Source organism: Chlorocebus sabaeus, chromosome 28, assembly GCF_047675955.1.
Source record: "Chlorocebus sabaeus isolate Y175 chromosome 28, mChlSab1.0.hap1, whole genome shotgun sequence".
NCBI lineage: Eukaryota > Metazoa > Chordata > Mammalia > Primates > Cercopithecidae > Chlorocebus > Chlorocebus sabaeus.
The window spans coordinates 15,626,644-15,654,548 of NC_132931.1; the positions used below are offsets into that span (position 1 = coordinate 15,626,644).

General features: G+C 44.5%; 1 protein-coding gene across 1 annotated transcript; it reads right to left on the reverse strand.

The window, feature by feature from the left end:
- Window positions 1–9,116: 9,116 nt before the first annotated feature.
- ZNF12 (zinc finger protein 12) lies at window positions 9,117–27,116 on the reverse strand. Its single transcript, XM_008018762.3, has 5 exons — window positions 26,540–27,116; window positions 25,278–25,342; window positions 18,419–18,545; window positions 18,075–18,170; window positions 9,117–13,283 (listed from the first exon to the last, which is right to left on the reverse strand). Exons 2-5 carry the CDS (start codon window positions 25,290–25,292, stop codon window positions 11,428–11,430), a joined length of 2,094 nt encoding a protein of 697 aa, XP_008016953.2. The 5' UTR covers window positions 25,293–25,342; window positions 26,540–27,116; the 3' UTR covers window positions 9,117–11,427.
- Window positions 27,117–27,905: the final 789 nt, after the last annotated feature.

The window sequence follows — 27,905 nt, forward strand, 5'->3', positions numbered from 1 at the left end:
AAAGCCTTGATGGGGCCTGTTTTCCCCTCCGCAACAGGGATTGTTTGGGTTGGGCATACGACCAAGCCTTGACCTCTAGGATGTGTAGGGAAGTGTTCTGTATGATTTTTGGGAAAGGATTTATCATTGATAAAGAGACATGAGCTGAATCACATCGCCCTTCTGAATACATCCATTGGTTGCGTCTTGTGGCCCAGGGCTGTAGTTGGAGGCTGGTGAGCAGAGATGGAAGAGCTTGGCCACTGATGGTATGAAACACTGATTTAACCCACACCTAGGTGGCTCTGGATTAGGCATTTGAGGTAATTAATTTTTCTGATTGTGTAAGCCTGTTGGAGTTGAGATTTTTCTGTGACTTGGAGCTACAAGGCATCCTGACTTTGAAGAAGGACAGTTTTTGTTTGTAGAGATGGGGTCTCTATGTTGCCCAGGCTGGTCTTGATTTCCTGGGCTTAAGTGATCCTCTCGTCTTGGCCTCCTGAAGTGCTGTGATGACAGGATACATTTTTTAAAAGAAGTTGTGTAATTCAGAAGTGTTAGTTAGCCACAGTGATCTGGGGGCAAGAATGATTTTGAGAAAATGATTCAGCAGCTGCTTTCTGCTCTGTAAATGTAATGTAAATGTAATAAGGAAATACAGGTACCCTTGAACAATACAGGTCTGGACTGAGCAGGTCCACTTGTAAGTAGTGTTTCCCCCCCCGCCATAGGTGGCCCTCCTTATTTGCAGGTTCCACATCTGCAACCATATACAGCTCAAAACTATAGTATTCACAGAATGCAAACCTGAGAATACAGAGGGCCAACTTTGTATACAGGTTCCAAAGAGTGAACTTCAAAACTTTTGTATGCACAGAGTTTGGTATCCACAGGGGGTGCTGGAAACAATCCCCCCATGGATACTAAGGGACGACTGTAATGTCATTTCTTATTGGTAAGAATCCAGAGCAGAGGGTTGGGCGCGGTGGCTCAAGCCTGTAATCCCAGCACTTTGGGAGGCCGAGACGGGCGGCTCACGAGGTCAGGAGATCGAGACCATCCTGGGTAACACGGTGAAACCCCGTCTCTACTAAAAAATACAAAAAACTAGCCGGGCGAGGTGGCAGGCGCCTGTAGTCCCAGCTACTCAGGAGGCTGAGGCAGGAGAATGGCGTGAACTCGGGAGGCGGAGCTTGCAGTGAGCTGAGATCTGGCCACTGCACTCCGGCCCAGCCGACAGAGCGAGACTCTGTCTCAAAAAAAAAAAAAAAAAAAAAAAAAAGAAATCCAGAGCAGAAAATGTTCTTGTGGAAATTAGTTGTATATTAAGTATTCTTTCTCTTCACATCAAATGTCATTTTTAATTGATCAGATTATGCATTGCCTTTTTTTCTTGACAAGGTCTGGATTCACGTATGGATGTCATCTTTACTTTTGCAATGAATTACTAGTTGTTCTTACACCATTTAAGAAATCCATCTCTTTGTCCCTGGTTTGAAGTCCTTTTTTTTTTTTTTTTTTTTTTTTTGGTGAGATGAAGTCTTGCTCTTGTCCCGCAGGCTGGCATGCAATGGCATGATCTCGGCTCACTGAAACCTGCGCCTCCGGGGTTCAAACGATTCTCCTGCCTCAGCCTCCCGAGTAGCTGGAATTGCAGGCACCTGCCACCACGTCTGGCTAATTTTTATATATTTTCTTTCAGTAGAGATGGGGTTTCACCATGTTGGCGAGGCTAGTCTCGAACTCATGACCTCAGATGATCCACTCGCCTCGGCCTCCCAAAGTGCTGGGATTACAGGCGTGAGCCACCGCTCCCGTCCGAAATAGTATTTTTATCATGGGGTAGGTCATTGTTAGTAGTGTCTTTGCTTTTTGTGTGCTCAGCACTCTTTCTCACATCTTTGTAGAAGGAGAAGCTGCAAACCCCGGGAGCTGGAAGTTCTCTGGGTGCCCATTCATTCATTCTGCCATCCTTTTGGCCCATCTCGATTTTACCAGGGAAGGACATTCAATCTAAGAAAGGCTAATGACAGTTGTCGGGAGTTTGTAATGGGTCATTGTAGAGCCTTTTTTTTGTTTGGTTTCACTGGGGAGTTGTCAGCAGCTTGGTTTTATTGGTTTTTGTCTAATTTAGTTTTAGTTCTGCTTAGACATAGCTTGGGAGTCCCGTTACGCTTTGCTTAACAGGGCTATATTCTGAGAAATGGGAATGTCAGCGTGCTTACACAAACCTACATGGTAAAGCCTGCCATCTGGGCTGTATGGTATGGCCTTCCATGAAGGCTGGCAAAGGGCAAAGCTGCTAAAAAAGGCTACAAACCTCAACAGCATGTGACTGTACTGAATACGCTAGGCAACGGTAACACAGTTGCATTTGTGTATCTAAACACAGAAAAGGCAGTAAAATGCCGTATTATAATCTTACGAGATCACTGTTGTATATCTGGTCCATCACTCATCAAAATGTTATGTGGTGTGTGACCATACTCTAATTCTGAGTTTTATTCTATTTTACTGAACCATTAATACTTTATAATTATGCGAAAGAAGATCATGTTCCAATTCCTCTTGCTTTATCATCTTTTCCATACATCGAAGGACAATCCTGTTTTTCAAACTTTTTGGCTTTTCCTGCAATTCATTCTCAGAGATGACCTTTAGAATAGACTCACTAGGCTCTTCTTTCCAAAGCCTATGGGGATTGTGATTAAATTTGCATTTATATTTAACCTCAATGAACTGCCCACTGAGGGGGGCCACTCAATCCAGCTGGCTTGAACAATCCCTTGATGACCAGAGACTGGGGGGGTCACTCCAGCTGCTCTCCCGGAACCCAGGGACATCACCATGCCCCACTGAGCATTCCTGGGGCCCCAGGCCTGCCTCATCTTCCTTCTCATCTTCCTTCCAATTGTCTCCCTTCTAGCTTTCTTTGGGGAAGGTGGCACCTAATTTGAATGCCCTAGAGGTTGACTTTTTTACCTACCTGCTTTACCCAGGGACTTGCAGCTTCCAGATGGGGGAGGAGGAATTTTTTGTTGAAGTTAGAGGCATTTGCTGGATGCCTTCTCCATTGTTTGAGTGGTATTTCGTCTTAACAAATGCAAACGTTAACAGCTTACACAATAGAACTTCAGTTTTCAATCACACCAAGTCCAAAATCAGCACTCTTGTTCAGAGAGTGGCTTCCAGGGACTTCCGTTTTTCTGTCAGTGGCTTCTCAGTTCTCCTTCCTAAGGTTTCCAAGGTCAGTCTCCTCATTAGCAGAAAAGGAGAGAGGATGGAGAAGGCACACTGACTTTTTGGCCACCTCACCTGTGGCAAGTGATGCAACAATTCCACCCAACCCCACTGGTGACAATGTCATGAGGGCCCCATTTGTGCAGATGGCTGGCAGGTATCATATCTGCCCGGACAGTTGTCTCTGTCATCTTCCCCCCGCTCTGGTCCTGACAGGCATCTAGGCAACTCTGTCACATCCTAAGGCTTTGCTCTCCCATCTTACCTGTCCATTTGTCCAGCTGCCTCCTCATGTCCTGAGGGCCAAAACCGAGTCACCTGGCCACAGCTAGTTAAGAGGAAAGTGGAGAAATGAACTCCCCAGCTAGAGCCTGAACAACATAGTAAGACTCTTTCTCTACCAAAAACAAAACAAAAACTGGGCGTGGTGGCACACACCTGAAGTCCCAGCTATCTGGAAGGCTGAGTGGGGAGGATCACCTGAGCCCAGTAATTTAAGGCTTCAAAGAACTATGATCACACCACTGTGCTCCAGCCTGGGAAATAGAGTAAGTCTGCCTCTAAAATAATAAAAATAAAAGAAATCTCATTAGGTGCCCAGCTGAAACTTGAAGAAGGGGGAATCCTACAAAAGAGGGGGAACACTGTCATGCAATTAGCAGTCTGTTACAGAGTTCTGTCATGCGATGCAGATACTCATAGATGGGAGTATTTGTTCAACAAAGCAAGGATGTGTCCAGCAGTTTGAGCAGTCCAACCATTTTCCATGAAGGCTGGCACAGGGCAAAGCTGCTAAAAAAGGCACAGACTTCACTTAGGCACCTGAGCCATGAAAATCTGGCTAGAATTGAACAGAGTATTTATTATCAACATTGGTTACTTTTTTTTTTTTTTTTTGAGACGGAGTCTCGCTCTGTCGCCCAGGCTGAAGTGCAGTGGCCGGATCTCAGCTCACTGCAAGCTCCGCCTCCCGGGTTCACGCCATTCTCCTGCCTCAGCCTCCCGAGTAGCTGGGACTACAGGTGCCCGCCACCTCGCCCAGCTAGTTTTTTTTTTTTGTACTTTTTTCAGTAGAGACGGGGTTTCACCGGGTTAGCCAGGATGGTCTCAATCTCCTGACCTCGTGATCCGCCCGTCTTGGCCTCCCAAAGTGCTGGGATTACAGGCTTGAGCCACCGCGCCCGGCCCCCTTTTTTTTTTTTTTTTTTTTTTAAGATGGAGTCTCACTCTGTCACCCAGGCTGGAGTGCAGTGGCGCAATCTCAGCTCACTGTAACCTCTGTCTCTGGGTTCAAGCGATGCAATTCTCCTGCTTCACGCTGCCGAGTAGCGGGGACTATAGGCGTGCACCACCATGCCTGGCTACTTTTTGTATTTTTGGTAGAGACGGGATTTCACCATGTTGGCCAGGCTGGTCTTGAACTCCTGACCTCAAGTGATTCACTGAGCTCGGCCTCCCAAAGTGCTGGGATTCCAGGCGTGATCAACGAGGCTTCTGTGAGGACCTGGCTATGATTTGAATGGTTGTCCCCTACAGAACTAAAGGTGGCATTTTTGAGAGAGACTGGGTCCTCATGACCCAATGAGCTCTCATGGCTCTGCCCTATGAAGAAGTTAATGCATTAATGGGTTAATGGATTAATGGGTTATCAGGAGTGAGTAAGTGATCACTAGAAAAAGCCAGGTGGGCTCTCCTGAGCCCCCTCACAGTGTGAGGCCCTTTGCCCCTCAGGACTCTGCAGTCACCACCAGCATGAAGGCTGCTAAGAGACGCAGCCCCTAGACCTCAGACTTGCCAGTCTCCAGAACGGTTAAATCAATGTCTTTCCTTTATAAATTACCCAGTCTTTGATACTCAGTTACAGCAACAGTAGATTCAGACCAACCCCTCTCCTATTTTACCTGATTTTCTTTCCTCTTCATACCAGACCCCACCTCATTCCCTCCCCCATAGGCAATACATGAAATTGACGATGTTAAGTAGTGTTGTAAACCTATATAATAGATGTGTGTGTATGTATGAGAAATTCTGACATTTTGTTTAGTTACACTAAATCTTCTATCAATTTTCCCACTCGTATCTAAGAGATTTTTATCAAATGTGCTACATGCCCGTCGAGCATTTTACTTCTGACTGCTCACAGCTTTCTACTGCTTGTATCACATTTTACTTATCTCTGTTAAGGATGTTCACCTAGGATGTCTCACAAATCTTGTTATGAAGAAATTCCAGTCTATAAAGAAAAATTTGCAGCCGGGCATGGTGGCTCATGCCTGTAATCCCAGCACTTCGGGAGGCTGAGGCCACGAGGTAGGGAAATCAAGACCATCCTGGCTAACACGGTGAAACCCCATCTCTACTAAAAATACAAAAAGTTAGCTGGGCATGGTGGCAGGTGCCTGTAGTCCCAGCTACTCAGGAGGCTGAGGCAGGAGAACAGCGTGAACCCGGGAGGCAGAGCTTGCAGTGAGCTGAGATCGAACCACTACATTCCAGCCTGGGTGACAGAGTGAGACTGTCTCAGAAAAGGAAGGAAAAAAAAAGGAAAAAGAAAAATTTGCTTAATCTAAAGTAAAACCAACAAGTAGAATATATGAGGATATTCAGCAAATAATTAATAAAAGGGTAGTATAAAAAAAAAAAGGATATAATCTATACCTGAAATTAGTGGTTAGAAAATGCAAGTTGAAACAACAAAATACCCCATTCACATCCTTCAGAACAGCAAAAATTACAGGTACATATAGTAAATATTGGTGAAGATGTGAATGGTAATTGAAAAGATTTTGTGCTATAAAATGACACCCACTCTAAGGAAGTGACCAGGCAGTACCTTTTAAAATTAACGTTGGCCTGGCGCGGTGGCTCGTGCCTGTAATTCCAGCCCAGCACTTTCGGAGGCTGAGGCGGGCAGATCACAAGGTCAGATTGAGAGCATCCTGGCCAACATGGTGAAACCCCATCTCTACTAAAATACAAAAAATTAGCTGGGTGTGGTGGTGTGCGCCTCTCATCCCAGCTACTCAAGAGGCTGAGGCAGGGGAATCACTTGAACCCGGGAGGCAGAGCTTGCAGTGAGCTGAGATCCCGCCACTGCACTCCAGCCTGGTGACAGAGCGAGACTGTGCCTCAAAAAGAAAACAAAAAAAATTGGTATCTATGCCTTATGCAATGTACACCATCAGTTTATATGTGCCAGGGAAGTTCATTCACATAAGGATGTATATATAAGGAATTTCATCATAATGACAGGGTAGCAGTTAGAAGTGCTGGTTTTGCAGGTAGAACATTTGATAAAATCATTTAGGTTATGAATGAAAAAAAGGATGGAACAAGATTTTATTTTTCCATTTGGCACCACATCAATCTCTTCCAATTTGAGGTCTTTCATTCTTTTTTAATTACAAGAAAATTTTAATTCATATGTTTTCCTTGCATGTTGTCTCTTTTTTTTTTTTTTTTTTTTTGAGATGGAGTCTCACTCTGTCGCCCAGGCTGAAGTGCAGTGGCCGGATCTCAGCTCACTGCAAGCTCTGCCTCCCGGGTTTACGCCATTCTCCTGCCTCAGCCTCCCGAGTAGCTGGGACTACAGGCGCCCGCCACCTCGCCCGGCTAGTTTTTTTGTATTTTTTAGTGGAGACGGGGTTTCACCGTGTTAGCCAGGATGGTCTCGATCTCCTGACCTCGTGATCCGCCCGTCTCGGCCTCCCAAAGTGCTGGGATTACAGGCTTGAGCCACCGCGCCCGGCCTGTTGTCTCTTTTTCTTATGGGAATCCTAGTATATGGTTATTTCTACTATCTGCTACATCTCAGTTTTTGATTTTTCACTTTCCGTTTATTTATTTCTTCTGGTGCCGTGGAAGAAATATTTGCCATTAAAACAGAACCTACTAACTTGTTCTTTGAGTGTATTGCTTCTATCAGTCTCATCTATTATTTCCTTCATGTCAATTATGCATGCTCAACAATATACCTTTCTTTTGGTAACTATATTTTTACACACACCCCATTCATCTTTATATTTTTCTTCAAAGATACGTATTAAGGCTGGGCACAGTGGCTCAAGCCTGTAATTACAACACACTGGGAGGCCAAGATGGGTGGATCACTTGAGGTCAGGAGTTCAAGACCAGCCTGGCCAATATGGTGAAACCCCATCTCTACTGAAAATACAAACATTAGCCAGGCGTGGCAGCACGTGCCTGTATCCTACTCAGGAGGCTGGGGCAGGAGAATCGCTGGAACCTGGGAAGTGGAGGCTGTAGTGAGCTGAGATCACACCACTGCACGCCAGCCTGGGTGACACAGTGAGATTCCATCTCATGAAAAAAAAAAGATATGTATTAAGAACATTTTGAAATCTGTCTGGATGCCTGTATTTCATTATGTTAGGCCTTTTCATGTAGAGGGTATTGTGTACTGTCTCTTAGTCCCAATTCCTCATGTGTCTGACTACTTTCCTGAATTTTTACTTGGATACTGCAAATCCTGGCTGAGAATGAGTACCAGGGAGAAGGCCTAATCCTCCTGTTTCTTCCTCTTGGGTGGGTTTAAGTGGAGGAGTGTCTTACAGAAAAAAATCCCCTATCGCCACTGCATGGAATGAGACCACCCTCCTTGACTGACCCTCAGGATGCCACTTGACATGATCACAGTGAGCACTGCCTCCTTCAGATGTCTCCAGTCGGCTGGGCATGGTCGCTCATGCCTGTAATCCCAGCACTTTGGGAAGGCGAGGTGGGCAGATTACGAGGTCAAGAGATCGAGACCATCCCAGCCAACGAGGTGAAACCCCATCTCTACTAAAAATACAAAAATTAGCTGGGCGTGGTGTTAAGAGCCTGTAATCTCAGCTATTTGGGAGGCTGAGGCAGGAGAATCGCTTGAACCCGGGAGGCAGAATTTGCAGTGAGCTGAGATCATGCCAGCGCAAGGCTCAGTCTGTCTTTAAAAAAAAAAGTCTCCAGTTGCAGCAATGACTGGCTTTTTTTTTTTTTGAGACGGAGTCTCGCTCTGTCTTCCAGGCTGGAGTGCAGTGGTGGATCTCGGCTCACTGCAAGCTCCGCCTCTCGGGTTCACGCCATTCTCTTGCCTCAACCTCCCGAGTAGCTGGGACCACAGGCGCCCCCCACCACGCCCGGCTAATTTTTTTTTTTGTATTTTTAGTAGAGATGGGGTTTCACCATGTTAGCCAGGATAGTCCCAATCTCCTGACCTCGTGATCCACCTGCCTTGGCCTCCCAAAGTGCTGGGATTGCAGGCGTGAGCCACCGCGCCTGGCCATGACTGGCTTTGGAAGTGAGCAGAGGATGCTCTAATGCAACCTGCGTGCTCCCATAGCACCGAGCTGCTCTCCTAGCTTATGAAGGCACCGTGGTGGGCTATAATTTGCTGGGCACACTACAGAGGACCGTGAACGTATAGGGAAAAAGATTACAATTCAACTGCTCTTTCAGATTTGTTCTGTCTGCCATGACCTTTCCCACAGAAGGGCCCCATTCACGTCCTTAGTTCTCTGGACCCAAACACTGCCCTTATTTCCATGGCACCTCCAGGCTTGTGCTATCACAAGCCAGCAGCCCGTGCTAGTGCATCAATTTGGCAGGAAACATACACTTTATAGTCAATGAAGGGAAAAGCAATTTATTTTTGATGTAGTTATCTCTGTGATAGGAAGAAAAAGGCAACAAAATTTTAAGAATGTATTTCCTGGTGGGCCTCATTTTAAGATGGGCCAAAAATCCCTCAATTTATGAAAACATTGGCATCTTTTGAACTATAAACATGTTACTATGAACACTGACTATGTTACTGAAGAGGCAGTTTAGGACCACTTATATACGTATCAGAACCTTTGATGTGCAGGCAATCCATAGGAGAAGAAAATGCCAAGCCATTTAAAGTTTTCAGATATTTTACTGAAAATGCATACTGTACAATTAAGGTATAACGACACGCCAGTGTGGGAACCTCTGTAGGTATCATTTCCACAAATGTGCTATGAATACAGAGTTCCTACACAAAACTATACAACTTACCAGATGTAATTCCTGTTATGTACCATACTCACAATCATCTTGGAGAATATGGAGAAAAAGTGCTGGGTAACAAAAACAGGAGCCATGTGTGATTTTAATAAATGAAAAACATGGCATTTCAGCTCAGTGGTAAAGCAGTAAATAAATCAGATGATCAGCTATCAAGTCATCATGTGAGAGAAAACAAAATTAGACCCTTACCTCATACTATGTGTTGTCAGCTAACACTGTAGCAGTGATACATGAATCACATAAATTAAATTCTCTCAAACAAAATTTATCCCATGTATTAGAAAAAAGGAGGTATGCCTAACATTGTGTCACGTTCCAAAGGTGAATTTTGCAAGTCAACGATATGACAGTTCAAGGAAGCATACATTTAATTGTTTCAACTTGATTTCTAATGCTCAAACTATTTACGTCAAAATTTACAGAAAATAAATCTCTATATCAACAGCTTAAAATAAATGACTTACCTAAAGTCCACTTCTGAACTGTGTAACTCCTATAAAGGTTTAAGTCTGTACCAATTAGAATGTCTTCAGTTATTAGTAACAGAGCATCCTAAATCAACTGGCTTAAAAATAAGTTTAGTCTCTCACAAAAGAAACAGTCCAAAGGAGGAGTGGCTACAAGGCTGGTTGGTTTAGTGGCTCAAAGACATCATCCAGGTCTCAGGGTCTTTGGGTCTTTCCGCTCAGGCCATGACGAAACTATAATCCATTGTTGAAAGATGGTTTCCAGGCACCACATCCAGACAAGTTACTGTTCACCAAAATATTCCACTTCCCTTTGCTTGAATTCTTGGGCTTTTGAGAAAACCTTTTCTGGAAATGGTCTGTCAGGTATATAGTTTGTTTTATGTCTAGAATTGGGCCCTGTGACCACTGTAAACCAACTGCTGGCAATGAGAAGGGGAGTGTCATTGGTGAAAACTAATCAGGATTTATCTTACGTCCTTTTGAGGATAAATGGATAACCAGACTCAGCCAGTGGAGTGAGAAAGGAGTGACTAAGAAAGTCACTTGGCAATGTCTGCCACAAACCCTTATTAGAATGTGTTCTTATTTCATTCAGTAACAGGAAGGAGTAGAGAACAAGGTTTAAAAGCACTATGATATCAAATGAAAACACAGTTAATTCCTATGTTACACAGCATCGTGCTGTGCACTGCTATGTCAGTGTCCAAATAAAAAATAGTAGGAAAAAAAATAGATACAAATGGGAATATTTTACGTATGTCTTAAAACTGTATAGAGTACAATGATTGATTTTCTCACTCCTGGAGAACTGTGCATTAACAATTTTAAATTACCTAAACAAAGTTTTCTATCTATTTTTATACGTGGATATTTATCTCTCTGGCTGACTCAGGTACAGTTGAAAACATGATAAAAGCATTGGTCCTTTAGGGCTGATATTGTTCATTAAGAATGATCAAATGCATTACATCCTAGAGAAGAGTGCAAGAAAAAGTATACTTTATACCTATGAAATGATATTAACCTAGTGCTGTTTAGAATATTCTGACCATATGAATTACAAAATTAATAAGGATACAGTTTTTTTTTTCAAACATGATTCAAAGTGAACATACAATTCCTGTAAGGTAATGTGATAAAAATAAACAACCCTCTACCCCAAACATAAATCCTATGTTCTTTGGGAACTGCTTACATGAGTTTAAGGTTACCGACATAACTAGCTATCCTGATGACGTTACAGCTTCTATTTACACAAGGAGTATGTTTATTCACAGCAGGAATCTTTTCTTTTTTTCCTTTTCAAATTTGCTGTTGTATCAGAAACACATCTTTTAGTATTAACAGTTTTCAAAGGTTTCTGTCTTCCACATTCCTTATATTGATAGATTTCCCCTTGGCTATGAATTCCCTGATATGCAAAACAGTTCCAATCCATGGCGACGTGTATATACATTCTTAATATTTATAAATTTTCACTTGTCTGTAGTCTAGTATTGTTATACCATGTGGTCTTGTTATAATCATGGTTTCCATTCTGTGAGTCTTCAGATTATGAGTCCAACACACAAGGGGATGTCCACAGTAACCTGTGTGAGCTCTCTGATGTACATGGTGTTTGACTTCAGGCAGGAGTTTCTGATTCACTATTTTGAAAGGGTTCTCTGTTATAAAGTGAGGTCTGACTTCAGAGAAGCCTTCCCACATCTATTACGTTCATATTCCCTCTCCGGTGAATTCTCTGATGGCTGTTGAATGCTGATTTGTGGTAGAATTTTTTTCCACATTCAGTACACTCATAGGGTTTCTCTCCTGAATGAGTTCTGTAGTGTACAGTGAGGTATGACATCCGAGAGAAGGCTTTTCCACACTCATTACATTCAAAGGGTTTCTCTCCTGAATGAATTCGATGATGTATAGTGAGATAGGACATCTGAGAGAAGCACTTCCCACATTCATAACATTCATAGGCTTTCTCTCCTGTGTGTGTTCTCTGATGTCGATTAAGGGCTGAATTCTGGCAGAAGGTTTTCCCACATTCACTACATTCATAGGGCTTCTCTCCTGAATGAATTCTATGATGTATAGTGAGGTATGACATCTGAGAGAAGAATTTTCCACATATATAACATTCATAGGGCTTCTCTCCTTTGTGTATTCTCCGATGTCTACAAAGGGCTGAGTTCTGGTAGAAGGTTTTCCCACATTCACTACATTCATAGGGTTTTACTCCTGAATGAGTTCTATGATGTATAGTGAGGTATGACAACTGGGAGAATAACTTTCCACATTCGTTACATTCGTAAGGTTTCTCTCCTGTGTGCACTCTCTGATGTCTCATGAGGGCTGAATTCAGGTAGAAGGTTTTTCCACATTCATTACATTCATAGGGTTTCTCTCCTGAATGAGTTCTATAATGTACAGTGAGATATGACAACCGAGAGAAGAATTTTCCACACTCATTACATTCATAGGGTTTCTCTCCTGTGTGGGTCCTCAGGTGGGTCGTGAGAGTAGACTTGCGGCAGAAGCATTTCCCACATTCACTACACTTGTAGAGTTTCACACCTGTGTGAATTTTCTGATGGTCATTAAGTGCTGACTTCTGCGAGAAGGTTTTCCCACAGTCATGACAAACATAAGGTCTCTCTCCTGAATGTGTTCTCTGATGTTGTGTGAGGTGTGTCTTCTGGCAAAAGGATTTTCCACAGTAACTACATTCATAGGGCTTCTCTCCTGAGTGAGTTCTCTGATGCTGAATGAGGTGTAACTTCTGGTAAAAGTTTTTCCCGCATTCATTACATTCATAGGGCTTCTCCCCTGTGTGTGTTCTCTGATGCACAGTAAGGGTTCCCTTCTGGCAGAAGGACTTCCCACACTGATTACATTCGTAAGGTTTCTCTCCTGTGTGAGTCCTCTGATGTATAATAAATTTTGACTTTTTACAGAAGGATTTCCCACATTCACTGCATTCATAGGGCTTCATTTCCATATGAGATGCCTGATGTACAGTGAGGTCCGACATCTGAAGAAAGGCTATTTCAGATCCATTCCACTTATAGGGCTTGTCTTCCATGTGATTAACAAAAACAGTGTCCTTTTGGAAGGCTTTCTGGCATTCAATATATTCAAAAGGCTTCTCCAAAATATGAATTTTCTGATAAAGACTTTCTTCGTTTAGAGTATAAGGTTTCCCATTTTGATTAAATTCATAAGCTTTATCTCCTGGATGAGTTTTCTCAAGCTTAATATGGAGGAGCGATTTCCCACATCCACTACATTCATCAGCTTTCATTCTTGCATAGCTTCCATCGCTACTAATATATTCTGAAACAGACGCTAAACACTTTTCACAGGAGTCACAGAGGCTATTTCTATAGGCTGTTTTTCCTGAAGGAACAGCGTTTGTTTCTACATCAAAAATTTTAACAGGAACATTACCTCTCTCTTCAATCAGGGTCTCAGTGAACACAGTTTGTCTTGAAGGTTTATTTTCGCCTTCCTGGATTCTCTCTATTAGGTCATCAGCTTGCCAGACTTCATCTAAAGAGAGATAAAATTAACCAACTTTTGTACATCTTCCTATGTATGAGATATGGAATGAGACTCATATGACTTGTGCACAAGCATCTCATTGTGAGTAGATGCTAGCTTCATGAACAGATGAAAATAATTCCAAGTATACTTTTCTCCTTTATTCTTTTGCTTAAAATTACACACACACACACACACACACACACACACACCCCTCTAGGAATGGAGAAAGAGGGAAGTAAACTGACAAAAACACATGCGCTTTTGATCTACTTTATATTTTGTTCAAAACTGGGTATAGAAGATAAAATATAGCACAGAACAATGACTGGTAGGCGAAGAATGCTGGATGAATGGCTGACGGGGTAGATACCGACAGAGCGATGAGGAGTGCTATTGGACAAGGAGGGTCAAAAGATGTATTCAATCAGGGATTTCTTTAGGGGGTGGGAAAGCTGTACTTTATACCATATCACTTGATACCAAGTTGAGAGAGATTACAACTGAAGGCGTTAGCACTGTATATTAAGATTTTTGTGGTAGCATTTTCACTAGACTACATCCCTCCAAACTATTATGGCTTCTTTCCTCATTCCATGTAGTAGAATAAACTAAATCTCCTCATGTTTAACGGAAGAGCCCTATAACCAGGGCATTCGCCCTGTAATTCTGTTTCACTTGGATGAAGAATCTCAGGAATATATATATATCCTACAGGAAATATAAAAGAGTCTGCAGTGCTATAGACTTCTCTTGTGAGGGTAGCGATGAGATCAGCTGGAAACTTTACTATTCTAATGATGCTATGATTGAATGCTAAACTCATTCTGACCATGACATTCTACTTGTTCCTATTTGAACAGTATATTTAATAGCATGAAATCTGGTGAGGTGGCCTAGAGCAAGCTACTTAGCAATTCCCTGTAGTCAGTATCCTTCACCTGCCAAATGGAGATAATGGCACCTACCTCAGAAGGTGGTTGTAAGATTGCAGAAGTTAATGAAGTGCTCAGAGCAGCATCTGGCACAAAACACATGCTTGATAAGCTTAGCAATTATTCTTCCCATCTTTCAATCTCCTGACCATTTCCTTAAGCCAGTCCCACCCTGACATACTACCATCACTTAATTCTCAATATGAGTGCTTTCCCACTCCTGAGTAGCATTTAGTGTACAAACCTTACGAATCAGATCCCTGGCTGGGCATGGTAGCTCATGCCTGTAATCCCAGCACTTTGGGAGGCCAAGACAGGCGGATCACTTGAGGTTAGGAGTTCGAGACCAGCCTGGCCATGATCGTGAAACCCTGTCTCTACTAAAAATACAAAAATTAGCCAGGCGTGGTGGTGGGCGCCTGTAGTCCCAACTACTCAGAAGGCTGAGGCAGGAGAATCGCTTGAACCCAGGAGGTGGAGGTTGCAGTGAGCCGAGATGGCGCCAGTACACCCCAGCCTGGGCAACAGAGTGAGAATCTGTTCTCAAAAAACAAAACAAAACAAAACAAAACAAAAAAAGCCAAAACAAATCAGATCCCTTACCATGCTCCTAAAATAGCAATGTTATTTTTACTTATCTTAGAAGTGTCTGGATGAACCTGACTACCGTACTTGCTATCATGCACATTCAGTGAAAACGGTATCAACCGTATCCTCTATAACCTGTGCTTTCTCTGAACCCACTGCCAAAGTATCAACAGACCCAACAAGAAAAAAATCTGAGAAACAATACTTTTTGCCACCTGGGATCATTATATGATTCCAAGCTAGGATGACAGTCATCTACCAAAAATATTCTGTTGCAGGAAAAGCAAGCTATTTGTTGCACAAGGAGGGTCCTAAGATACATCCAAGTAGAGAGGTGTTTTGGAGGAGGTGGGTCTTCACTTTATACCTTCTCATGTTACATCAAGTTGGCAGAGACAGGTCACGATCTAAGGCATCCTTGCCTTATGCTAAGATCACTGTGTGTCTGATCAATGCCCAGCGCATTTCACCTCCAGTCTCCACCCTTATTGTTTCACTCAGTTTGCTTGACTTCCTGCCTTCATCTTCTCAAAACCTACCTTTGTAGGGGATTTCCATGCTTAAAAAAAAATACTTCTCAAATCCTTTCTCACCTCAATTAATTCCATTTCCCCTTGAAGTTGAGAATACTGTCTACAGAATCATTTTAGTACAAAGTGACAGCCTTGCATTGGGACATCAGCACTCCATGTAAAATGCTGAGTTTTAATTACTTCATGCAGCCCTGTTCTCTTTTTATTTTTATTTTTTTGAGACGGAGTCTTGCTCTGTCACCCAGGCTGGAGGCAGTGGTACGATCTCAGCTCACTGCAACCTCTGCCTCCCGGGTTCAAGCGATTCTTCTGCCTCAGCCTCCTGAGTAGCTGGGATTACAGGCATGTGCCACCAGGCCTGGCTAATTTTTGTATTTTTAGTAGAGACACGGTGTCACCATATTGGCCAGGCTGGTCTCAAACTCTTGACTTCATGATCCGCCCCCCTCGGCCTCCCAAAGTGCTGGGATTACAGGCATGAGCCACCGCACCCAGCCCTTGTTCTCTTAACCACAACCTTTCACCTAGGAAGGATGGTCCTATTTCCTTTGAACCTCTGAATAAAAATCAGATGAGCTGTTCTTAATCTGAATCATATAGGTGTTTTTCCACTACTTGCAAAATATATGGGGATGTGACCCAGGCATGTATTATTTCTTTTTTCTTTTTCTTTTTTTTTTGGTAGAGACAGGGTTTCACTATGTTACCCAGGCTGGTCACAAGCGATCCTCCCACCTCAGCCTCCCAGGTTTGGGATTATAGGTGTGAGCCACTACATTTGGCCCAGGCATGCATATTCAGAAATATCTGCCTGCAAATTATTTCTGAATGGATGGACAAGAAAGTTCTTTCACCTGCCTAGCTTCTCAGATAATCAAAGAAAGAAATAAATGTCTCTCTATGTTACACACTACATCAAGGGATAACATGCCCTTTTCCTTGCAGGACTATGATCCAAGAGCAAAACAGCTCAAGCAAAACATAGACACTATCAAATAACAGATTACTTAATCAGACTCACTTCTTTATCATATCACCCCTGGGTGAAACTGAAGGTGAGGGAAGGGAGATACAGAAGTCATGATAAAAGTCAGGAAGGAAAAACTTCAGGGAGGGGTTGAAGATTTGAGATCAGACTTAAAGAATGTGTTATCTGGGGAAAGAAAGCACACCTTAATTTAAGGAAATGTAAAGCTGTAGGGACAATAGTCTCATGAAGAGAAGACATTAGGAGTGTGGACCAAATGGAGTTTAGTGAGAGTTTTGGGGAACAACAGAAAATTACTTTTTCCAGGCAATATAGGGCCAATATTGTTGAGATCCTTAAGGGACAAGAAATTAAATTCCCTTTAGGAAGTAAAATGTAACCAGCTATAGGCTTATCTTGGGAGGCTAGCGGTGATATCACCAGCTATAGGCTTATCTTGTGAGGCTAGTGGTGATATCACCAGCTATAGGCTTATCTTGTGAGGCTAGTGGTGATATCACCAGCTATAGGCTTATCTTGTGAGGCCAGCGGTGATAGCAACTAGAAACTTTAGATGAAGACATACTGCACATCCAACTAGGACTCATAGTAATCCAGGCATGAGAGAATCTAGTCCTTGTTTACATTAACTCAAAGGAAACTGAGGATATACAGAGGACAACTGAAGACATTTCACAATGGACAAAATCCAGTAATCCAGAGAGATTAGTAATATCTGATGAGAATTTCAGTGGTTTCACAGGGACCACTATAGAAAAAGAAGAGATTAGTATAGTTTAGTAAATAAAGGGAAGTGGAAAGGTGATTAGGAATTATAATTCGGAATAGGTCATGATCAGTTTCCAGGCCTGATGAGAACAAGAGCAGCTCTGTAACTGCTATCACAGAAAAGCCCAGACTTTGGTGGTAGAGACGTCATCCCGGGTGCAAGCAACATAAAATAAAAAACAAACCCTAACAACTTGGCACTGGAGGCACCCTTTGAGAAACTCATAATGCGAGGAAATCACAGTAGTTAGACCCTTTAAAGACATTTCTAGAGGTGGTGGAAGCATAAACCAGACTTCATTTATGTATATAATACTTACTAAGCACCTGCCATGACAGGGTATCATTCAAGGCATTGGAAACAGAACAGAAAATAAGAAACAAGATGAAAACGAGCACTTGGTTAAAGAGGGAGACCCAGGTACTGCAGTCACCAAATTTCAGGGGGGCTGGGTCTCAGGAATGAGCAGCACTGTCCAATGAAGTACAGGTGCACATGTCAAGTGGCAGACTCCACTGGCTTAGGCACAGGATGGGGACTTTGGAGTCTAACCTCAAAGAAAGAAAAGTACAAAGTAGAACAGGGGCCAGAAACAAGTCTCAGGCACTGCACGGTAAAGATAAAAAAACCCAGAAGTTACGAAGAACACAAGAATCGCATAAGTTATTTTTAAATGTCAGACTTATAACACCTAAAGTATAATCCATGATAACGGCTTCTGAAAATGCTAGAAGAGCAAGCAAAGACCCAAAGTTTAAGAGAACAACGGATGTGACTGGAATTGTATTCTGGGGAGTGGCAAGCACAGAAAAGCTCCATCAATGTAAGTTCTTACAGGGAAGGAAGGCGGCTTTGGGAGTGAGATTTAGGTTCATAGAGCATATAAGCAACTATCTCTAGTCACTTCTGAAGGTTTGGGACCATTAAAAAATCCCTGGGAAAAACACTCCCAAGTTACCGATCTCCTCACTGCCTCCACTAACACACCTGGATAGCTCTGAAGTAGGAATTCTCCTTCTACTATCCATGGCTCTTCTCCTTGCTCCAACTTGCTGATAACATCCGGTTTGATAATGTGATACCCTGTTAATGAGAAATGAAAGAGAACTTGAGCCCAGCCGGTTGGCTTCAGGGTCTCTGTCACAGGGGGAAAAGGCCATTTGTGCTTTATCAAAATCAGAACTTTTCACGGGGAAAATCAAGACCAAAATGCCCTGCCTGGTGCCCAAAACAGATTACTCACATTCGTCCCATCAAATTTTAAGTTAAAGTCATTAAATTTGTGAGAAATCCCATGTATTTTAGCAACTGAGAAAGCAAGCTATCCTCACCCACGGAAACTAGATTGCTGTAGTTCTCCAGCATCACATCCCTGTAAGTTATCTTCTGCTCAGGGTCCAGCTGCTGCCACTCCTCCTGGGTGAAGTCCACAGCCACATCCTTGAATGACACTGGCCCCTGAAATGGCACCGTGATTGGAATTGGGTGACGTGAAAGAGGCACATAGGGACAAGATCTTACCATGCTCACTGGCAAAATTAACCATGAACATTGTATACCTTTATTTTATGTTACAGACTGTCGAAGGAAAACAAACATATCAGAAATACACTGTTCTGGGGTTCATTCGGTATACATCAAAAAAAAAAAAAAAAAAAAAAAAAAAAAAAAAAAAAACCACTGGGATTGCATGGTGAGCCAGGAACAATCCTGGCTGCTGGGGACTCTAACACCAGCAGGCACGAATCTCACCCCTGAGGAGCACAGGCCTGGGGACACTCACAGAACCCCAGGATGCACCCTGTTCCTTTGCACATTCTTCAATTTGCTTGTGGAACATTAATAATGTTGGTTCTCCTCTTACCTCCCTAGTCACTCCTTCTCAGCCCTTTGCTGGCTCCTCTACTCCAACTCATCCTGAGTGTTGTGGGCCCTACGGCTGTGTTGAGTCCTTTTCTCTTTGCTGTCTATAATTGCTGCTTTCATGGTGAGCCCACCTGCTTCCTGGCTAATTTAATTACCATCTATACACCAACATTTTCCAAATTGACATCATCAGCCCAGGCCTCTCTCCTAAATTCCAGAAACATACGTCCGAGATGGCAAACTCAACATCCCTGAAATTCAATTGCTGTTCCTGTTCAAACCTGCTCCTCCTATGGCTACTACCGGAACCAACCCACAGTATTTGCCACAATTACCAAAATAACCAACAGGCTGGGCAACACACGTTCTAGTTTTGTATTTTACTGCCGAGTTACCAAGCCTACAGCAGTTCAGAATGCAGCCTGCTACATGAATTATCAGTAATAGCTTGGTTCACCAGGTTTTCCTAATTCCCAGCTGGGAACCCCAAATTTCCTTTCTTCCCATGGTACACGTTCTAGGAGAAAGGAACATTCCTGAGGAGGAACAGACAGATGACCTGGAAACTGTCAAAACCGCATCTAGAAATGTGTATCTTCTGAATAAAGTGTCCCATTCACAAGTACTCACACTAGCCATTAGAAGTGTTTCCTTTAATATCACTCTTCTAAAATAAAGAGAATAAGGCTACCTATACATAATACCAGTATGAAATGGACTAATCCACAAAAAGCACTTAGCATAGCTTTTTGGATAAAACACATACTTATCAATGAAATCTACTGTTATTGTCAACTTTCTATGGTGCCTCTGACCACTTTCCAAATTAGGACAGAAAATTAACCATAAAACACAGAATTTTAAACGACTGAAGGTTATGTGGTTATTTATGTAACTGGCAAGAAAGAATCATAAAACAGTACCTGTGTGTTAAAAACAAAGAGGCTGAGAGGATTTCAAGAAAATATGGTAGCAGGAATGGTATAGAAGATGTGGAAGGAAAGGCTATGTCATGTTCAAAGCTATGTAAGATGATGACAAACTCCTGATGTAGACTGAACATCTTAGGTTTTATATGTGGAATGATCCATGAGTGCAAGATGGGGTTTACTGACTCCCTGAGACGCCATGCCATTCTCTCCCAGCTCTAGATACAGCGGTATCCACAGACAGGCCTGGCTGGCCTGGGAAGGATCAGGGCTGAGAGCATCCAGCTGCTGATGGGACACACACTGGGGGAAGAAGTGGGTCCCGCCCCAGCCAGATGAATCCAGGTGCAAGACTGTCCCAGCAGGTGATGAGAACCTCCTGGAGAGCAATAGCTGAGCTTCCAGAAACTCTGTGCACGCTTTGTTCAGACGTTGCCTGCCATGATGAGGATCAGGGGAGTCTGGAAGTTCACGTATGGCATTGCCCTGCCTTGCTGAGCAATAGCAACTTGTTTATTTCTTAGGAAAAAAGCCTGGTTTCCTTTATGCAAGTGGTAGACCCCTGCTTACTGTGTCCACCTGGTATCTGTCAGGATGGTCACTGTGCAATGGTTGAAAACGGGCAAAGGACTTTCCAGAAGGACTCATAAGGGGAAAAATGGGATGAAAGTCATCAGCTCAGGAGAAGTCACAAAAGCAAAGCAAACAAATGAAAGTAGAGGAGTAACGAGACCACATGTATCTATGACTACAGTAAGTGTGAACACATAAAATCTCTATTTTATTTTTTTATTTTCATTTTTTTTTTTAATCTTTATTGTAAACCAGAATCCCTCTTACAATAAAAATATGCCAGGGACACAATCTTGACCAAAAACATACTTAGAAATAAGCAAACCATTTCAGTCACACTTCTGTCCTATAGATTGTATATAATGTATTTGTTTTTGAGTCTTTCCATTAAGAGATTCTAAGCGATCTTCCTAATATTTAATTCTTTTTAGAATCCCCTTAGCTAGGAGAGTCCTCCTCTTTCTGGCATTTCAGCTAGACACCCTTGAGTATCCTTGACTCAATCCCCTCAAACCCCCACTGCATTTCTGGTTTTTCAAATTGTCAGTCTCTCTTAATTTCATCCTTTCAACAGATGACACGCTTTCCCAATTAGAAGGCTTGGAATTCTCTGTAGGACAAAACCACAACTCAGTCCAGCACTGGGGGCTCCTGGGTCCATCTGAGTATTTATCTGCATTCCCATCCCTCAGTCCCTTAACAGGAAGTTCAAATTCTAAGGAAGCAAAAATCGCACCAGCCCTCCAGGACTCCCACTCAGGCCACTAATGCTGGTCTCCTGAGTGCCTTTACAAGCCTCTGCCACTAACCCAAATTATTCCAGGGTTGGTAAATCCCTTCCTTGAATGACTGAATCACAATACTTTGATGGTGCATTCATTTGTTCATTCTTTCATTCGAGATAGGATCTTGATCTGTTGCCCAGGCTGGGGTGCAGTGGTACAATCATAGCTCACTGCAGCCTCATATTCCTGGGCTCAAGTGATCCTCCTGCCTCAGCCTCCCAAAGTGTTGGCATTACAGGTGTGAGCCACTATGCCCAGCTTAGGATGCATTTAAAATCAGACTTCTACTTCATCATCACTTCAGAGTTTCCCAGGCATTGACCAGAACAACTCCCACGATCTCCCATAATTATATTCACGAATTACCTCCTCCAAGGAGAACATAAGCACCTTGAGAGAAATAAGTGCCTCTTAAAATCATATCCCAAACTCCAAGACAAATGATGATGTTAGCGTCTAAGAAAAAAAAGACAAAATGCTAGCTGAGGAGAAGGTCACAGAGCCAAGCATGGCGGGAGCTTCCTCTAGGACTCCTGAAGCCCCAGAACAGCAGGTGTCTGTGTGGCAGACTGGCTGCTGCTCTCATCGCTTTCAGCTGAGAAGCACCAGTATCATGACACAAGCTCCCAAAAGAGTAGGACGTTACATTTACATGGCAAGAAATGAGATGGGATTTCAAACACAAGGAAAGGATGGTCCTCGCGGCTGGCTGAGCACGTGTGCGATGGTCGGGACGGAGCTGCTCTCTCCGAAAACCCGGCCCTCACCCCTCACTGTTGGCTGATGAGCTATTTCCCTGAGAAAAGAAGCAAACAGGGATGCTATGTCTACCCTCTTCTCTAACCACCTCCTGGGACGCCTCCAGCTGTTTGCACCTCTGTCCCCTCTAGCTGACTTGAGGCCCCGCAGCCATTCCCACTCCACGAGCAACAACTATTTTTCATTCTCGACAGAATCACCAGCGCTATTTCTCAGTCTTTCTTGGGCTGGACTCTTAACAGCATTTGACACAGTTGAGCACCTGTCACTGAAGCTTCTCATTCCCTTGGCTTCAGAAACTACACACTCCTGGTTCTCCCTCTAGCCTGACCAGTAGCACCTTCCCAGTCCCCACTTCTCTACCAGACTGCACATGGGAGAGCGCCAGATTCATCTCCCAAACTCCACAAACACACACAACCAGATTCGTCTCCCAGACTCCACATACATACACACACCTGCCGCCTTGATGCTGCCACTCATGGCATACTGACAGCTCCCAAACTACACACACGTGTGCGCGCGCGCACACACACACACACACCTGCCTTCCTGATGCTGCCACTCACTGCATACCAACACAGCCCAAATTTTAAACATCTGAAACCTAATTCTGGCCTTTTCTCAAGCCTGCTTTACCCACAGTCTTCCTCATCCCAGCTTGAGGCAACCTCATTTTCGTAGTAGCCACTCTGGGAGCCTTGCAAGTGCTTTTCCCATGGGAGAAGCATGATATGGTGAAAACTTTAGGAGAAATACTCGACATGGGAAATGCAATATGCCTGGGCTCGTGGAGGAAAGTAGCGGCATAGAAAAAAAATCTCTACAACAGTAGAGAAACCAAAAAATAAACTATTTTAACGACAGCGGAGAGGGGATAGGGGACAGGATAAAAACCATCTAGATTCTGCTGGGCGCGGTGGCTCACACCTGTAATCCCAGCACTCTGAGAGGCTGAGGTGGGCGGATCACGAGGTCAGGAGATCGAGACCATCCTGGCTAACAAGGTGAAACCCGGTCTACTAAAAATACAAAACCAGAAATTAGTCGGGCATGGTGGCGGGCACCTGTAGTCTCAGCTACGCGGAAGGCTGAGGCAGGAGAATGGCGTGAACCTGGGAGGTGGAATTTGTAGTGAGCCAAGATCGTGCCACTGTACTCCAGCCTGGGTGACAGAGCGAGACTCCATCTCAAAAAAAAAAAAAAACCATCTAGATGTGACATTAACAAACTGAAACAATCACGAGGTCAGAAAATGGACAAGTTTAGAAAGAATCCCATCTTTCTCGATAGGGCTACAGGCTGGACGATGGAACAATGAACCAATAGGAACAAGAGAAGGCATAGGTGGGGGGCTCCAAATAATGATTCTGAACCTGCTGCATCTATGACTTTGAGGGGTCCTTTGGACCCACTCCAAAGAAATGCTGAGCAGGTGGCTGGCCAGTTCTATGTGGGAAAACCAACACAGAGCTGGTGGTCAGAAGCACAGGAAGGTGACATCAGATAGGTACAGAGTCGTGAGCCAAGAGTGGACACTAACACCTGAAGAAGACCAAAGAAATCATCAATTTCAAGAAGCAGGCAAGAAGAGAAATGGCACTGAAACTGACAGAGCAAACTGCAGAGTGGGCCAAGGCAAAGACACAAATGTCCACTAAGAGCGTGTGCTAGACTACTGGCAACATTTACTCTAACAAGGTTAGGGGAGTGATAGGGACAGGACCAAGACCACAGGCTATGGGATAAAATGGGCATCTATGCCAGAGATTTATTATGGTCCTTTCTGCTGTGCAACCCAGATAAACTAAGAGAAAATAGATATTTAGGGAGATGGCTGGGCATGGTGACTCACACCTGTAATCCCAGCACTTTGGGAGGCCAAGGTGGGCAAATCACTTGGCACTTGAGGTCAGGAGTTCAAGAACAGCCTGGCCCAAGTGCTTCTGAAACCCCGTCTCTAATAAAAAAAAAATTGAAAAATCAGCTGGGAGTGGTGGCAGGTGCCTGTAATCTTAGCTACTTGAGAGGCTAAGGCAGGAGAATTGCCTGAACCCGGGAGGCAGAGGTTGCAGTGAGCTGATAGCACCCCTGCACTCCAGCCTGGGCAACGGAGTGAGACTCCATCTTTTAAAAAAAAAAAAAAAAGAAAAGAAAGAAAGAACTATTTAGGGAGACTAATTTAAGGGTGAGAAGGCCATTTCTGCAAAGGAGAGAGCAGTAAAAAGAATCTACCTTTGGCCAGGCGCGGTGACTCACACCTATAATCCCAGCACTTTGGGAGGCTGAGGCAGGTGGATCACGAGGTCAGGAGATCGAGACCATCCTGGCTAACACGGTGAAACCCGTCTCTACTAAAAATACAAAAAAATTAGCTGGGCGTGGTGGCGGGCACCTGTAGTCCCAGCTACTGGGGAGGCTGAGGCAGGAGAATGACATGAACCCGGGAGGCAGAACTTGCAGTGAGCCAAGATCGCGCCACTGCACTCTAGCCTGGGTGACAGAGCAAGACTCTGTCTCAAAAAAAAAAAAAAAAAAAAAAAAAAATCTACCTTTGAGACAACACTGTTTTAGTTACTAGAAATATTACGGGCTGGGCACAGTGGCTCATGCCCAGCACTTCGGGTGGCCAAAGCGGGTGGATCACCTGAGCTCAGGAGTTCAAGAGCAGCCTGGCCAACATGGCAAAACCCCGTCTCTACTTTAAAAAAAAAAAAAAAGGCCGGGTGTAGTGGCAGGTGCCTGTAATCCTAGCTACTCGACAGGTTGAGGCAGGAGAATCACTTGAACCTGGGAGGTGGAGGTTGCATTGAGCTGACAGCGCCACTGCACTCCAGCCTGGCGACAGAGCGCAAGACTCGGTCTCAAAAAAAAAAAAAAAAAAAAAAAAGGAGGTAAGATTTGCGGCGGTTCAAGGGTTATTATTTAGGAAGGCTGTTGATAATGATCTCAAAGGAATCTTTAAAATTCATGCAAAAACAAAAGTGATTCTGCTTACGGTCAATGTAAGTCAAGGAATGGATGGTATTTATCATTTTTTGTGATAAATGCCGAGAACATGAGAGGCTAGTACTCTGGCTTCAAGAACTCTTTAAGGATCACGCTATCTGTGCATATGAATATGATAAAAAGGCTTGGTGCTGATGGCTACACTGTTTTGTCTGACCAAATCTTGTATCTATTTCTACTTTCTCATTTTAAAATTTGAACCCTTAATCTCCTCCTAAGGTGTATTGTAAATCCGAGTAGAGAATAAATACATGAACAGAAACACTCACCAGGGATTTATTCATTTTCTGCTGCTCCTGGAAAAATCTGGAGGACTGTAAAAGCGGAGGCAGGTCTGGGGAAGGAAAACCCAAAACATGAAGTTACGAGAGGTCTCGCCTGCCAAGGCAGTCATCTCCCGCCTAAAACCTATATAGAAAGTTCCATGAAGGACATCCTATGGGAGACTGTCCCTTTAAGCCTTCAGAAGGGACTGGAAAATGATCAGGAGGAGGACCCATCTGCACACTGGTAACTCTCACATGGCTACCTTGTGACAGAGTGAATGAGATTGTCATGATGAATGAACACTGGATCCTACTGAAATAATCTGCCATCATTAAATGTAAGATTTAAAAAGGAATTCTGGTAACCAGCCCGGCCAACATGGTGAAACCTCATCTCTAGTAAAAATACAAACATTAGCCGGGCATGGTGGCGGGTGCCTGTAATCCCAGCTACTCGGGAAGCCGAGGCGGGAGAATCGCTTGAACCTGGGAGCGGAAGTTGCAGTGAGCTGGGATAGCCCCGCTGCACTCCAACCTGGGCAACAGAGCGAAACTCGTCTCAAAAACAAACAAACAACAAAAAAGGAATTCTGTAATACTCATCTATTAGTCTTTTAAATAAAGATCAGAAAATCCACAGGATGCCCTAAATAAAGGAATACATTCGGCATGATTAGGTCTTTATTTGCAGGAACTTCAGTGGGCTGCTCAAAAGGATCTTTTATTGAAGAACTTACTCTCGACTAGGATACAGGGGACAGAACACTGGCCTGGGAGATAAAACTCCTGAGTTCTACTATGAGCAACTCCACCCACAAAACCTCGGACAAGTCACCCATCTGCTACGGCCCAGTCTCTTCCCCTAGCAAATGAGGCAGCAAGAGAATCCCTGCAGACTGTTCCTGTGCTACAATGTATGACTCCGTAAGAGCAGACTTAAGGGGGAATCAGCACTTAAATGAGAGAACACAGGTGCTCACGGACGTTTAGATACGGTCGCAATCTGGAGCCGGGAGAGGAGGAAGGGCTGTTGGGGTGAGGCGGGAGTGGAGACAACGTCCGCAGCTGAAGCTGGTGACACCCCCCACCCCCCGGTCCCTGTAAGCCTCGTCCTCGCCGGACCCTGCCCTCAAACCCTCAAACCCAAACACACGTCTGTCCTGCAAGCGATCGAGACCCTCTGCTGCCCCTCACTCTAAAGTCCCCGCCACGCGGTGACTTCACCCAGGCCCTTCTCGCCCCTGGCCCGCGAACCCACGACCTACCCTCCTGGGGCTCCGCAGCCTCTACCCCACGGCTCCCGAGAGGCCGGGGCGGGACTGCTGTCGCGGGCGCGCGTCTGTTCGCGAGGTCCCCTCCTCTCCACCTCAGCAAGGCCGTTCTGCTCCCGAGGGGCCCGTGCCGGGCCTACGGGACAAATCCAGGCGGGGCGTCCCTCCTGGAGCCCAGATCCGGCTCCTTGGGGCTCACCGTCTTGCGGAGCCGGGGCCGGGCCGTCGAGGACGCACACGAATCGGGTCCGGGTCCCGCCGCCCCTTCGCTTCCGCCGCCGACACAGCCCGGCCGGCCCCTCGGGCCCCAGAGCCGTCGGCTCTGGGGGTCGTGCTCGGGGATCAACGCTTGAGCCTCCGCCTGGCACGCGCGAACCCTGGCCCGCACAGCCCCGCGCCCGCTAGGGTGCCGGCCCGGCTCTTCCGCGCCCAGCCTCGCAGACTCCGCGATTCTCGCCCACCGGAGGCCAAAGCCTGGGAACTAGGGCGAGCGGTGACCCGGGGACGCACAGGAAGCGAGGGCAGTGCGGCGGCGACACGCATGCGCGAACACGCACACAGAGCGGGGTGCACACGCGCAGGAATGCATCGGAAGTCCGCCTCCAGGGGCCCACCGCAGGTCCCAGGATAAATACCGTGACTCTATTTCCCATGAGCCTACGCGCTCCCCAAATTTAGGAACCGTCTTAAATGTCTCTATCTGGTCTAGCGGTTGAAAGGCTCTATGCTAAGAGAACTGGCAACCCGGTACCCCAGACTCAAATTTCTCCTTAGTTTAAGGGAACGTCTTCATGGGGATGTCTTGACTATCTTTAAGGGAAGGTCTAGAAAGTCTCTGCTTCAAGTAGCGTCTTGTAAACGGTGCCCTGGCCAGTCCTGCCTTACCGGAGAGCTCAAGGCTTAAAATCAATGTCCATGTGCAACCATGACAAGTGGAACAAGAGGGTGCATCATGCTAGCTTATGATTACAATGACACATTTAACGAAAACATTAGTAAATAGAGCCCATGGATGAAATAATAGATTAGCCTGGGGCAGGATACCATCCTCGCCCCAACAAGGAAAAAAGGAATTCCAGCTTTTCCCAATGACTTTGAATTTGTGGTAGCTAGAAAACTCAGGGAATATGTACAGAATTGAAAGAAGAAAAAAATTACCCAGAACTCTACTTCCTGAAGAGGATGAGGCAAGCAGAAGAAGAAATTTGCGTTTTAATGGAAAACGAAGGACATTTAGAAAGCCATGTTACTTGATTCCAACCCTGTTCATTATCTTTGAGGTACTTTACACCTCTTTGAAAACTGTAAGTAATTGATGCAAGTTATGTTCTGTCTAGTGGAAGTTGGTTGACTTCCGACA